At 41.1% G+C, this 14,343-nt stretch overlaps 1 protein-coding gene across 4 annotated transcripts in view; it reads right to left on the bottom strand.

The window, feature by feature from the left end:
• The window catches only part of LOC124555453 (muscle calcium channel subunit alpha-1-like), a 566,027-nt gene extending 553,186 nt beyond the window's left edge, over positions 1-12,841 (bottom strand). For all 4 annotated transcript variants that reach the window (XM_047129373.1, XM_047129372.1, XM_047129371.1 and 1 more), the window contains exons 1-2: positions 12,590-12,841; positions 6,953-7,058 (exon numbers count right to left, since the gene is read on the bottom strand). In XM_047129373.1, coding sequence (XP_046985329.1) covers positions 6,953-7,058; positions 12,590-12,720 — 237 coding nt within the window. In that variant the 5' untranslated portion in view covers positions 12,721-12,841. The remainder of the gene's footprint in view (positions 1-6,952; positions 7,059-12,589) is intronic.
• Between the last annotated feature and the right edge of the window lie 1,502 nt (positions 12,842-14,343).

Below are 14,343 nucleotides of genomic sequence, written 5' to 3' on the forward strand. Positions count from 1 at the left end.
TGCGTCTATTATCTGTGAAGTACGTTACTGGCCATACCAAAACATATTGCATTTAGTTTACTGTTCACTAGGAGGGGATGCGTAAATAAATAGTCCTTAACAAGTGTAACCAAAATGTGTAAGTCTGTCATCTGTGCCATGTGTATTATTATGTGAAACAAATGAAATAGTCCAATATGTGGGACTTTTTTTGTAAGAAAAATTCTTATCTGCCATCTGTTTTTGACGAGTAAATAATTTATTTGTTAAACTCTAGTCACTCTTTTTGAGTCATTCTATCCTTTCGTATGTGTATATAATTGTTTGTAACGTGCTGTTAAATACGCATTGCACGTTTCCTTTCTGTAACAATGGCTGCAATTTACACTTCAATTTAATTTGGGAAATTTGTGATAAGTTCCTATGGGATCACATTGCTGAAGTCATCGGTCTCTTGCCTTACACACTACGTAATCTAACTGAAGCTAACTTACGCTAAGGACAACACACACAGCTATGCCAGAGGGAGGACTCGAACCTCCGACGGGAGGAGCTGCGCGAACTGCGGCAGGGCCCCTTAGACCGCGCGGCTACCCCACGCAGCCTTCAGTTCAAGAAGAGACAACTGCATAAAGTGTTCAAATTTTGTTACGGCCAGCCGGGGTGGCCGGGCGGTTCTAGGCGCTACAGTCTGGAACCGCGCGACCGCTACGGTCGCAGGTTCGAATCCTGCCTCGGGAATGGACGTGTGTGGTGTCCTTAGGTGGGTTAGGTTTAAGTAGTTCTATGTTCTAGGGGACTGATGACCTTAGCAGTTAAGTCCCATAGTGCTCAGAGCCATTTGCACCACTCTTTTGTTAAAATTTGAAGAGACGTCTGCACTGCACACGTCCTGTCTATAAAGAAGGACGTACGAAAGCTGTTAAGATATGAGCACCTATCCCTAAACGACAGACAGGTAGAGAGGAGTGGACTTGCCGACAGCTCTTAGTGAGATTTCGGCTGCCCCGGTGCGCTGAGGCGACAGCGGCGGCCGGCGCGATGCACGCACATGCAGCGGCCGTGCTCCCTGCGGCGCAGGTGGCGGGGGCGGAGGACCCTCCCCAGTGTTTGATTGAATAAAGACGCATGCAAACTTTAATAAACTATCCCCTGAAATGATCAAAATAATAATTACATCACTATCAAATGTAATAAATATTAATTTGATTAAATTAAGACATCCAATATCAATAATACTTTTCATTATTCTTCAAACTTCTCTTGTTGGATTAATAACAGGAACAATAATGGAAAGTTATTGAGTGTAGGGTTACGAGAAGCACAGTGAATAGTAGCTTGGAGGGAAAAAAATGTCAAATAGGCCAGCAGTCAGGCCTGGAAACGCACAAACGTCCTATGTCTCTGACGTCAAAGTGCCAGTATTCCAGAACTCTGATCTTGTCGTTGTAGAAACTGTCCTAGAATCCCGCAATGTTATAAATTGCCCGACAGATCTGAGCTGGATTCTGGCATCATAGAGCCAGTGACAGTATCCCAGCTCTGGGGCAGTATACCAGAATTCTACAGGGTTATAAGCAGCCCAATGGGTCTAAGCTTTATTGTGACGCCGCATAGCCTGTCTCAGTATTCGATGTCTCGGATTCCGACGTCATACAGCTTGTCCCATTATTCCCTGGTCGCCATCTTGCGCTTTTAAATTTCTCGCCAATTTATACTTAGGACAACAGCCGTACATCCACAGGAAGAACACATTTGGGCTATTTTTGAGTTCCCTGCCAAATTTCGAATTTCCCGCCATAATTTGAATCTCCCGCCATTTTATGCATGGGACAATTGGCCTCTGCCAGAAGGATGAGGAGTGGAGATACCCCATGACTCATTGATGTCGTCATCGATGACACTCGCTATTATTAAACTGTCCTTACTATACTACTCATGAAACACTTTCTAAACTGCCCGGTATACTTAGGACAACAGCGCTACATTCACAGGAAGAGCGCTGGCACAACTGGGCTGTGGAGGACGTTGTGAATTTCATTAAGACCGCTGCAGTATACACTAAGTTCTGGATAAGCAGAAGATAGCCTTTTTTTTTTTTTTTTAGCGTTTGGCTCAAATGGCTCTGAGCACTATGGGACTTAATTTCTGAGGTCATCAGTCCCCTAGAACTTAGAACTACTGAAACCTAACTAACCTAAGAACATCACACACACCCATACCCGAGGCAGGATTCGAGGCTGCGACCGTAGCGGTCACGCGGTTCCAGACTGAAGCGCCTAGAACCGCACGGCCACACCGGCCGGCTTTTAGCGTTTGTACAACCGATATATTTAGTAGATAAGGTGCGTTCCCAAGAAACGAGCCGGGTCGTAATACCATGCCTATAGAAGAAGGTGTGATCCCTACAAGAGCATTGTGATCCCAAACTCGCTGCTACAGGGGCATGTGCGCACATCCACGCGACGACGCAGTGACCACGTGCACATGTCGACGCTCTAATACAATCAGTCGTGCTGGAAACTGTGGAACAGACGCTTCAGATTTAGAGCAAAGTGAGGTAGTGCATTTTTGGAGGCGGCGACCCTGCATGCTTCCACTGGAAGCTCTGTCGTTTGGACACGGTTCCGGTTCGAAGTGGCGACACCGTTTCTCGTCTCCAATTACCATTCGTGACAGGAACTAATTCCCTTCCTTCGCATAAGGCTGTGGAAGTTCAACGGCGTCCCATTCGACATGCTTCCTAGCTAGCTGGCGGCTCAGGTACCTACTGTGCTCACGCTTTGCGAAATTTCGATCTACTTTTAATGATGGCGTGAACACTTCCGACGCCCAACCCTACAAAAATGGCTCTGAGCACTATGGGACTTCTGAGGTCATCAGTCCCATAGAACTTAGAAATACTTAAACCTAACTAACCTAAGGACATCACATACATCCATGCCCGAGGCAGGATTCGAACCTGCGACCGTTGTGGCCGCGCGGTTCCAGACTGACGCGCCTAGAACCGCTCGGCCACACCAGCCGGCGCTCAACCCTACCTCTGCAGCAATGGCCGCTACCGTAAGTGGCCGATCTTGAATAATGAGGGCATCTACATGTAGACAATTGTTCGGTAATGTGCTGTGGCGTTCCAGATCGTCGGCCATCGGTCAAAACTTTGACCCCTGCACTCGACATGCAGTGCTCTCCTTACACTTGTGTCATTCTTTGACGAATTTTCATTACTCCTTCCGCTGCGAAGAAACGCACTTCACGCCTATGCTCCTCTTATGGAGCCTCCATTTCTCTGTTTTCAGCACTACTGAGTGCAGTAAACGGTCGACGAGTCCACCTACTCGCTCTGTCGCCACGAGGGTGTGCCCAAGGACAGTTGTTAAAATATCGATATATCGATATATCAATAGTTTTTCCAAGTATATAGACATATTTAGTCGATATTTTTCCCCAGACATATCGATTAAAAAATGGCAATATCGAGCGCCGATATTTTTATTTTATATTACATTTTCTTCACAATTTTCGGTAAATATTTTGAGTTGTTCTTTTGCAATTGTTGAACATAATTTTACTTTCACTACGTGAAGCAGTCTTATTGCTTTATGAGCTTTCATCACGTCCAGTCCTCCTCTCTGACTGTGTGAAGCAAGTGTATGTGGTGGGGGATGGCGGTTTGAATGGAATAACAAGACTTCCGATGTGAAGAAATACACAACAGTTGCGTTAAAAAGCCATTTTTAACGAAATTAGTGTGCTATTCTTCCGTATCAGTATTCTTCAAAAATAGTTGCTGAAAATGATGGAAAAAGATCTAAAAGAGAAGATTGGTTTGGTTTGGTTAGGTTTTGTTTTGTTTTGTTTTTGCGTTGGGCGGAGACGTGTGAGGGTAAATATTAACGTAATCGGCGCTCCGCGCTACCAACACAAACTGCAACGTTTAGCTTCACCACGCAATTTTGGCACTACAACTGCTACGTCACTGACGTTGGCAGAAATTTAAAAACAGGGAAGTCGATGTGGAGTGTTCGGACAAATCAGATAGAGGGCCTGAATGCCAGCATGGCACCAATCTACTGGTCGACGACGGAGCCAACGTCTCGCTGCGTCAATAAACTCCCCGCCATCCGCGTACTGCTCCCCGCGGAGTGCGTCCTTTATTGGGCCAAACAGATGGAAGTAGGAAGGTACGAGATCCAGGCTGTACGGTGGATGAGGAAGAACAGTCAAATGAAGTTTTGTGAGCTCCTCTCGGGTGCGCAAACTTGTGTGAGGTCTGATGTTGTCATGGAGGAGGAGAAGTTCGTTTTTGTGGTGACGAAAATGCTGAAGTCATTTCTTCGATTTCACAGCTGTGTGCGGCTGGCGTGCACGCCGGAGATCTGACAGGTTTACGCGACCTTGCAATGACGAAGACACGTGTCTCGCCCAACGACTTACCGTGCTTTTGCTCGCCACCAGGTCTCCGTAGACATTCTGCAAGCGCCTATGAGTATCTGTGACGCTCTGGTTTTCCGCCGAAAGAAACTCAGTGGCAACTCTTTGGTTCGAACACATCTCGGTTACAGACTCCATTTTGAAGGCCGCGTATAGCGCCGCCACCTGTCGGAACTTCATGAAGCTATGGGGTCTGAAGCGTGGTTATTCTACGATGTCCCACCATAAATTCCGCATTTCTTCAACCGAAATTGGCCGAGGAAAAATGTGTTGCATTACTTACTGAAAACGCGCCTTGTTCACATACACAAAACTCTACCGTCTTTTTTTTCTGATTTTGTTCTGTATTGTTCGTTGTCTTTGAAGCGGACATCCGACGACATCCGTTTTGGTTTCTCCTTGATCCATTCGCTCAGGTAGTTAACCCTCTGACCGAACACGCTGAGCTACCGTGCCGGCTAAACCGACTGAGCTACCCAAGCGCGACTCACGCGCCGTCCTCACAGCTTTACTTCTACCACTACCTAGTCTCCTACCTTCCAAACTTTACAGAAGCTCTCCTGCGAACCGTGCAGAACTAGCACTCCTGGGAGAAAGTATACTGCGGAGACATGGCTTAGCCACAGACTGGGGGATGTTTTCAGAATGAGATTTTCACTCTGCAGCGGAGTGTGGGCTGATACGAAACTTCCCTCTATGTTTCCCTATACAACAGGTAAGATATAGAAAATTTAATTAATACCAGTTACGTTCCTTTCAGAGTATGCTGACGCAGTAGCTGTATACTTTACGCTCATATACAACCGTTCGCTCGATGAAAGATCCGTACCCAAAGACTGGGAAGTTGCACAGGTCACACTAGTATTCAGGAAAGGTAGAAGGAGTAATCCACTGAATTACAGGCCCTCATCATTAACGTCGGTATGCATAAGCATTTTGGAATATATATTGTGTTCGAACATTATGAATTACCTCGAAGAAAACGGTCTACTGACACACAGTCAACACGGATTTTAAAAACATCGTCCTTGCGAAACGCAACTAGCTCTTTACTCTCAAGAAGTGTTGAGTGCTATTGACAAGGGATTTCAAATTGATTCCGTATTTCTGGAAGGCTTTTGATACGGTACCACACAAACGGTTTGTAATGAAACTGCATGCTTATGGAATATCGCCTCAGTTATGTGACTGGATTCGTGATTTCCTGTCAGAGGGGTCACAGTTCGTAGTAACTGACGGAAAAACATCGAGTAAAATAGAAGTGATTTCTGGTGTTCCCCAAGGTGGTGGTATAGGTTCTTTGCTGTTCCTTATCTATATAAACGATTAGGAAGACAATCTGAGTAGCCGTTTCAGGTTGTCTGCAAATTACACTGTCATTTATCAACTTGTAAACTCATCAGAAAATCAAAACAAATCACAAAAAGATTTGGAAAAGATATCTATTAGGTGCGAAAATTGGCAATTGACCCTAAATAACGGAAAGTGTGAGATCTATATGAGTGCTAAAAGGAATCCGTTAAACTTGAGTTACACGATAAATCAGTCAAATCTAAAGGCCATAAATTCAACTAAATACCTAGAAATTACAATTACGAATAACTGGAATGGGAAGAAACAAATAAAAAACGTTGTGGGGAAGGCTTACCAAAGACTGCGTTTCATTGGTAGGACACTTACAAAACGTAACAGATCAACTAAGGGGACTGCCAACACCACGCTTATCCGTCCTCTTTCAGAATACTGCTGCGCAGTGTGGGATCCTTACCAGATAGGATTGACAGAGTACATCGAAAAAGTTCAAAGAAGGGCAGCACGTTTTTTATTATCGCGAAATAGGGGAGAGAGTGTCTGAAATGATACAGGATTTGGGATAGACATCATTAAAACAAAGGCGTTTTTCGTTGCAGAGCAATGTTCTCACGAAATTACGAGCACCAACTTTCTCCTCCGAATGCGAAAATATTTTGTTGACACCGACCTACATAGGGAGAAACCATCACCATGCGAAAATAAGGGAAATCTGAGCTCGTACGGAAATATATAGGTGTTCATTCTTTCCGCAAGCTGTACGATACTGGAATAATACAGAATTGTGAAGGTGGTTCGATGAACCCTCTGTCAGGCACTTGAATGTGATTTACAGATTATGCATATCGATGTAGATGTTCAGCAAACTGCATTCAGAAACACCAATATTTCACTACAAATATCACACTGAGTAATATGTTAGGCAGCTGCTCTTTTGATAATCCATATACTCAAAAGGAGGAGGAATAAAGAGCGTAAAAATAATTTAGTGGACACAATTAAATGTCAACATAGCAAGTGTCAGTTCAAAACTCGTCTGTCATCATTAAATGGACGGTGCATATGAAACTGTATACTTCCAACTTATATGACATATTGCTAAACAGTTTATCCAATTTCATTTAGGATCCTATGACAACCATTTATCGAAAAAAATCATGCACTTTGCTTACATAAATAAAGTGTTCTTTAAAATAGCAGTAATAATGTAATATGTTCATGTACTTACCAAATAAAGGTTTGTATTATTGGAATCACCATTGGGATAAGGAGTGTACACAGCCAAGGCAACACAGTTTGCAAAGATGGTCAGTAATATCAGGTACTCAAAAGGTCTGTGTACGAAGTTAAAGAAAGTAACTTACTGCAGACAAGACAAGTAGTTCTAGATAGAAATTTCTTGAGTCTAAACATTTTTAATTGATGACAACATTCAAATGAACTTAGACATTGTGAACACATTTACTATTGATTAATTCAGATAAACAATTTCTTGATACAAGATGGTTAATAATAATTCTAAGCTGTGTCTGTTGCTCCATTACTAGGTGTCTATTACCAGTAAGAAATTCAGATTAATTTTCTTGTTAGGAAATTCAAAGCATAGCTTCACTAGATTAAGAATAATTGCAGAGACTAAATAGGAATTAGTAACGTAGGAACACTAGAAGAATTAATAATATAATACTCTTATTTAAGCAAACTGTATCACTATAGATGTTAAACAATTATGGAGCACTATCTGTATCTGAAACAGTGTGTTTATGGAAGTTCAAAGTGAGAAAAGCTGTTTTAAAGATATAAAAATTTCTTTATGATTCAGTGATTTGGTTTGCCGAGTATTAAATAATTTACTCCTCTTTTTTGCCTTACAGACCACATTTATTTATGTCCATGAGGCTTTCTTACTGGAGACCAACAGAAAATATTCACCAGCAAGAGAGAGTGCAGTAGTAAGAATTAAATCCAGCTTTCATGATATTATGCAGTTTATCCACTCAAGGTTGTGCGTGTTGTGCATTTTAACGAACTATGAAAATTATAAATAAGCACACTGTCCAGTATTATAGATCGCCCACTCTCCCATTGACTAGTACTGTACTGTCTTCACCACATTGACGTATTTTATGAGATCCATTTATATGACCTACACATGTCATAATTTCCAAATACAGTACAGATTTTTGAATATTTATGTAATTATTTTTAATCGCAGTTAGGCGCAAATAAAGAATGAAATCTTTAGACATTAAAAAGAGAGTAATCTGTAGTGAACACTTACACAGACACTGCACAGGAAATGAGAAGTTCTATCATTACGTCCTAATCACAATGCCAAATAAACGCAGCTTAGGCCAATGAACAATAACGTTTCTTTAATAAACTTAAGCCTGTATGACTTGCTTCTTGTAAGTCATGAACGCTCATAACGTTTATGAAAATGTTTACAAACCTTATTAGATTACATTTAAGGGCATTTATGTGATGCTTGACTATCTGTAAAGAAGTGTTTCATACGGCAACATTTTTGGTTTCCACTATCCTACTTGAACCTCAGTCTTTCTGAAAGATTCATCTTCATTAAATTCGCATCATGTTCTTCATTTTTCATCGAATGTTTGACGAGATTTTAGTCCAAATTCAGCTGTAGGTGACAGTCGTTTTAATATAATGCTTCCATTCATTTGACTTATTACACAGAACATACCTGCTCTCATCCAAAGCTAGGATAATATCTAAATGCTCGTATAAAGCATGTATTATATTTTGAGAATAAAATAGGTATTTGGTCTAAGTAGGAATGAACCGATTTCTGATGTGAGGTAAATTAGAGTAACCGAGAATAAAAGCCAGTTTTTCTTATTTTTACTTGGTATGTAATGTTCCCTAAAGTGACTAGGTAAACTTGAGAGAGCGAAATATTTAGCTGTCGGCAAACGGTATGCGCAACTGCGGCACATACGTTTCGAATTCCCCAAACCATTTTTTGTATGAGCAGTTATACATCCGTGTGAAACAAGACACACGTCACTATCAGCTTCGACTTTATTGTCTAAAGAAGTTATGTTTAAAACACACAGTTAGCTCAGCGTATTACACATAAAAGGTATTTTAGAAACAAAGAATTAAGTAAGAAATACAAAAAAATTTATTAACAATCTGAATACTTGCAAACAGTACTATATGTGTAGCTTAAACAAGCCGTGTGTGTGCTCCATGATGTGGGCCGCAATGTGTCGCGGTAGCAAGCAGATGTACTCGTAGATAATCAAAAATGTAGCAAAGACTACAAACTTTTCCAGTTGGCATTATTCTCCTCTTCGATGAAGGAGTACAAAACATGAAGAAGAAAAAAATGGACTACTTGAGATTCACCATGTCCAATACGTTCAAGTTCGGATGATTGTCTTTACAGGCGTCCACATCACTGTTAACCAGAGGTATACAAATTCTTCTTCCGGCCTGCCTGCCCATGTCTGCCGCAACCATTGAAGCAGCCCAAGCTGTCGCAACGGTGACATAAAGAGTGCATGTGTAATTAAGCCCAGTGGTTAAAGCAGGCTAACTTGGGTTTCCGCAAGCCCGGCAAGCTTCACAGGACCCCTTCAGCCTGCTGCACCACACAACAGGTTGCGCTACCAATCCGACGTGATTAGCCAGAATATGTTTGCGTTGCTTGTTTCACTGCAGCTCATTTAACATAACGGCGGGAGCAGCAAAATGAACGAATTGAGTTAAAGGAAACTGAGGAGAAATTAAGAATTGGCGAATATATACCAGTCACGAAACAGAGCCCATGTGCAGCTGGAGAAAAGTTGTCCTGTGTTTATGAGGCAGCTTCAAATAAATCAGTAGGTGTCTCGCAATGCAAATTTAGTAAGAAGTTATTATGCACTCATTTGGGAACTTTGAGTATCTTACGACATGTTTGTAAATTTGACCAGCAGTTTCCTCACCACATAAATATTCTGAAAGAGGACAAACCGGCTGACAAGTGCGTGGAAATGTATGCTAAGGACTTTAGGCCATTTAGCAGTGTACAGGGGTTCTAAATTTAAGGAAAAAATTGAAGAAGTAAAAAAAATGTAGCTCAGTGGATATTAAATACCTCGTTCCGGCGGTACGCAACGTTATGTGAAGAAAGCTTAGAATGAAAGAAAAGTTTCTCCTTTCAGCCATGTAATTTTTAGATTAACATAATGTGGCTAGTGAACTTCGTGTTTGTTAAAAATGCATTTCATGAAATTTGATTGAACTATTTTTGCATCTTAGAATGATTTCAGTTAACCCGAAACAGACATCCTGGAAAAAGTAAAATAGGTATAACTGGAGTCATACTTGGCTGGAGCACACTAGTGTTGCAGAAACTAGACTTCCAAAATCTAACTTTAATTAGCGTTGCAGTATAATGGACATCTTCCGGTTCTCAGGTGCAAAGAATGTCTACCTTCAGACGTGATTGTGCTTACTACAGAAAACGTGTGACCCGATGATGGTTTGACTTAAGTATAGAAAGAGGGTGAAGTTGCAGAGAAAACCGTCATATCGAAATAAATAGGCAAGCCCGAAATACGCCAAAAAGGAAATAAAGACAAATAAAATCCACAATTGTTTGGCCTACAATGACCCAAAATGGATATACAGGGTGTCTCACAATTATTGTTACACACTTCTAGAGGCTGTGGAGGGGACTTAGTAGATCGAGTCGTACGCAGGAACACACGTCCGGAAACGTCATCCAAGGTCGCTACAGAACGTCAAAGTTAAAGGCACCGGAGCCTGTAAATGTATGTTTATAGATGGTGACTCCGTGACGATCTCACAAACTTCCTAGGACGATGGAGAAGGATAAATGCATCAATCCGAAGTAAGGGCCTCTGTACCGGAAACGAACGAGTCGAAAATTATAAGCGAAAGCCTTTTTGATACCTCTGACAGTGGAGTACAGGTACTGGTACTGCTGCTGCTGCTGCTGCTGCTGCTGCTGCTAAGATTGTAGGTTAGGCGACTTTGAGAGGTGGTAATATGAACCAAAACAAGGAAAAACTGTGTAGTAAACATGGGATCTAAAATGCATACCTTCAGAGCTATGAGCACTTGTTCAAAAGAGGAAATATGTTTCACTGTAGTGAGGATGAACAAGTGCTCATAGCTCTGAAGGTATACATTTTACAGTTCATGTTTACAGCACATTTTTTCCTTGTTTTGGTCCATCCTACCACCCCTGAAAATTGCCCACACTACAACCTTATCAACAACGGTACCAGTAGACGTATTCCGCTGTCAGAAGTACGAGAACGGTTTTCTCTTATAACTTTCGACTCGTTCGTTTCCGACAAAGGTACCGTTACTTCATATTGGTACGTTTATTCTTCTGCATCATCCTAGAAAGTTTGTAATATCATCACGGTATCACCCTGTATATATGTTCATTTACAAGCGCCGGCACCTATAACTTTGGCGCTCTGTAGCGCCGTCGGATCACTTTTTCGGACATGGGTCCTGTAACGGTACATCCTTCACAAGCATTGCTTTTCCTCAACAGTAATTGTCGACACCAGTGTTATTTTTCGAATTTTGGACAGCTCAATATTCTCTCAGTTGCTTTTTTTGAAAATTTTCGCATAATTTTATACAGAGTATGTTACATTTCAAGTTAAAATTTACGAAAATGAATTACTTTATAAAATATTTTGGTCTCGATGTTATAATCGATAAGAACTAATTCTGAATGTACAGTTAAAATTATTTGTGTAGACACATTTGAAATTACGAACTATTGGCGCACTTAAAATTTCTATTATTACTTACGCAATATTGTACTGGTTATCATGTTTGTTTCTGGATTCGTTTACGAAATAATAATCGAATGTAATAATGTAACAGAAATTAGAAGAAATGAATATGTTAAGAAAAATTGTAAACCCTTTGGAATACTGTTATTTCGCAGAGTATGGGAGTAGTAAGCATGAATCCGATTGGATTGGACGTATTTTTGTATTTTGTGCGAACAATGTAATTTCGGCTTTGTAAATGTGAAAACTCAAACGTGAGAAAATAGATTTACGTAAAAACAAAAATTCTGCAACAACAATCTCAAAATTTATTTGGATCAATCCAACCGTGGGGACCTAAAATGTAACATTTTCATCTTCAAGAATCAGATCCCTAGACAAGAAGAACTGTAGCCAACTCGACAAGACAAGCTAAGTAAACAAGAAAGTTTACTGTAATCTTCGCTCCTCTCAAATCTTCATAAAATACTTGTGGACAGTAGATGGAAGTAGGAAGGCGGGGGTAGATTACAGTCTCTGCGTAAAACTTGGTCTAATAAGTCCCCTCTAAGACCTCTAGAAGTGTGTAACACGAATTGTGAAACATCCTGTATATTTCATTCAGCCACTTCTCGTGATACTCGTGTAAAAAAAGACTTTTCATCAACTTCCTAATCCTACTCATAACACTACAATGAAGTGTACAGAATAAACTGCTACGTATTGTAGCACAGAGGGAAGACGGGCCGGCGGGCAGGCAGGCAGGCAAGCAAGACTTCTGTAGCCTGCTTGGCCTAGATGGAAGTAGAGCAGCCTGTCCGTTGTGCTCGATAACGTGCGGCAGCTTGCCTGCCTGGCTAACGGGTAAGCACGGGCAGGTTAAAAGCGGAATGTGTACACTTTTGCTGTTAACTGAGACGATAGTTACGTGGCTGCGACAGTAAGTTCACACGTGCTGCTGTAAGCGAGAGAGGAAAACACACAAAGAAACTGCCCACAGGTTAACAAAGGCAGTGTATCGAGAAGTGCAACCACACGTATCGGCTCCAGGCCGTGAGGTAGGCGGTAGAGATATTTATTTGAAAGGATACTTCCATTCGACGACGTCTATACACAGTTTCCGAATGGGGTTGGTGAGGGTGAGGCAGAAGAGTGCTCTCTGGGGCCTGTCGGGCGGTGGCTTGCCCCCGCGGCGCACTTGCCTCTTCTTGGTTGCGCTCATGGCTGTGGCGTTGAGTGCCGTCTGCCACGCCGTGGACAACGGCCGGTCCGCTGCGACGCTGCTGCCTGCAGTACTGGTCGCTCGCCCCAGATCATGCTGCACGCCTGCCACAGGCCCTGCTGGACAGATTAAATGGTCAACGTAAAAAGCTGTCAAACGGGCTATCACAATTCAAACATTGGATAGTCAAAGATTAAGGAATAAAGTCATTAGACGAAACTTCCTGGTAGATTAAAACTGTGTGTCGCCGGCACGGTAGCTAAGAGTGTTCGGTCAGAGGGTTAGCTGCCCTCTGTAATAAAAAAAAAACTGAGTTAATGGATCAACGATGAAGTATGAACAGGTGTTATGGGACGTCCGCCCAGAAAAAATAGAACGAACGAAAAAAAAAAGTTGGTAGAGCACTTGCCCGCGAAAGGCAAAGCTCCCGAGTTCGAGTCTCGGTCTGGCACAGAGTTCTAATCTGCCAGGAAGTTTCATATCAGCGCACACTCCCCTGCAGAGTGAAAATTTCATTCTGGAAAGTCATTAGATAACTAGAAAACAAAAAACCAGACATCATTTTGTTTTAAGAAATGATAAAAGAAGGGGAACAGCACAAAAACTAAAGAATACTATGTACATAAACGTAGTGGGGTGCAGGAACATCTAAGAGCAAAGAGAGGAGTATAAATAACGAAGAGTTACAGAAGAATGTTACAAACTGGGAACATATAAATGAAATTTTGATTAAAGTAAATATAACTTTATACAGACGCAAAACTATCGTAATTGGAGCCTATGTAATAAGCGAAGATGTACGAGATCGTATCGAAGTTACCCTCTTCGACAAATTGAACGACATAGATGAAGCAGTAGGAAATAGAAAGGAATTGATTATTGGCCGAATTTTCGATAGCAGAACCGGGAGATAAGTAAGAAATGAAATAGTAGGAGCACATGGAGAAAGTGTAGTAAATAATAATGGCACTAGAGTAATTAATGTATGTGAACAAAATTCAGTACAAATTCTAAATGGTTTTCATCTGCGTAAAGAAATTCATAGACATGCATGGCATCAGTATAAACTTCAATAAAAATCAATATTTTATTACATAATAATTAGGCGAAAACAGCCTTAAAAACACAAGACATCAGAGCATAAAAAGGAGTGACTACAAAACTTAGCTAAGGGTTCCAAAGCATGACGTAAATAGGCTAGAAAATGGAAGTATAGTGCATCTATACAGAAATAAGTTAGATGAAACATAATTGAGCAAATATGATAATACAAAAATATAAATACATCACTAATACTTTACATGAGGCAGCAAAAGAGAAGCTCTAGTAGGAGTAATAAATTGTGCAAGGAAAAAACCATTGTATTATTTTTATTCAGACATAGAGAAAGAGTTACAAATAAACAGTGGTATTTAAAATGGTTAAATACGCAAAATATTCGGGACAAGGCACGATGAAGACTGCAAGAAGTAAAAATTAGAGAAATGCCAACACACTTAAAAAATAAAAATTGTGGAAAGATAAATAATAAAGCTGATGATAATTTTATTGGAGGAAAAAGAAGCTTGGACGCCACTGAAAATATTGGGGCAATTTCTAAAGAAACACAATAAATTATAAGTA

This window comes from Schistocerca americana, chromosome X, assembly GCF_021461395.2.
Source record: "Schistocerca americana isolate TAMUIC-IGC-003095 chromosome X, iqSchAmer2.1, whole genome shotgun sequence".
In the NCBI taxonomy this organism is placed as follows: domain Eukaryota; kingdom Metazoa; phylum Arthropoda; class Insecta; order Orthoptera; family Acrididae; genus Schistocerca; species Schistocerca americana.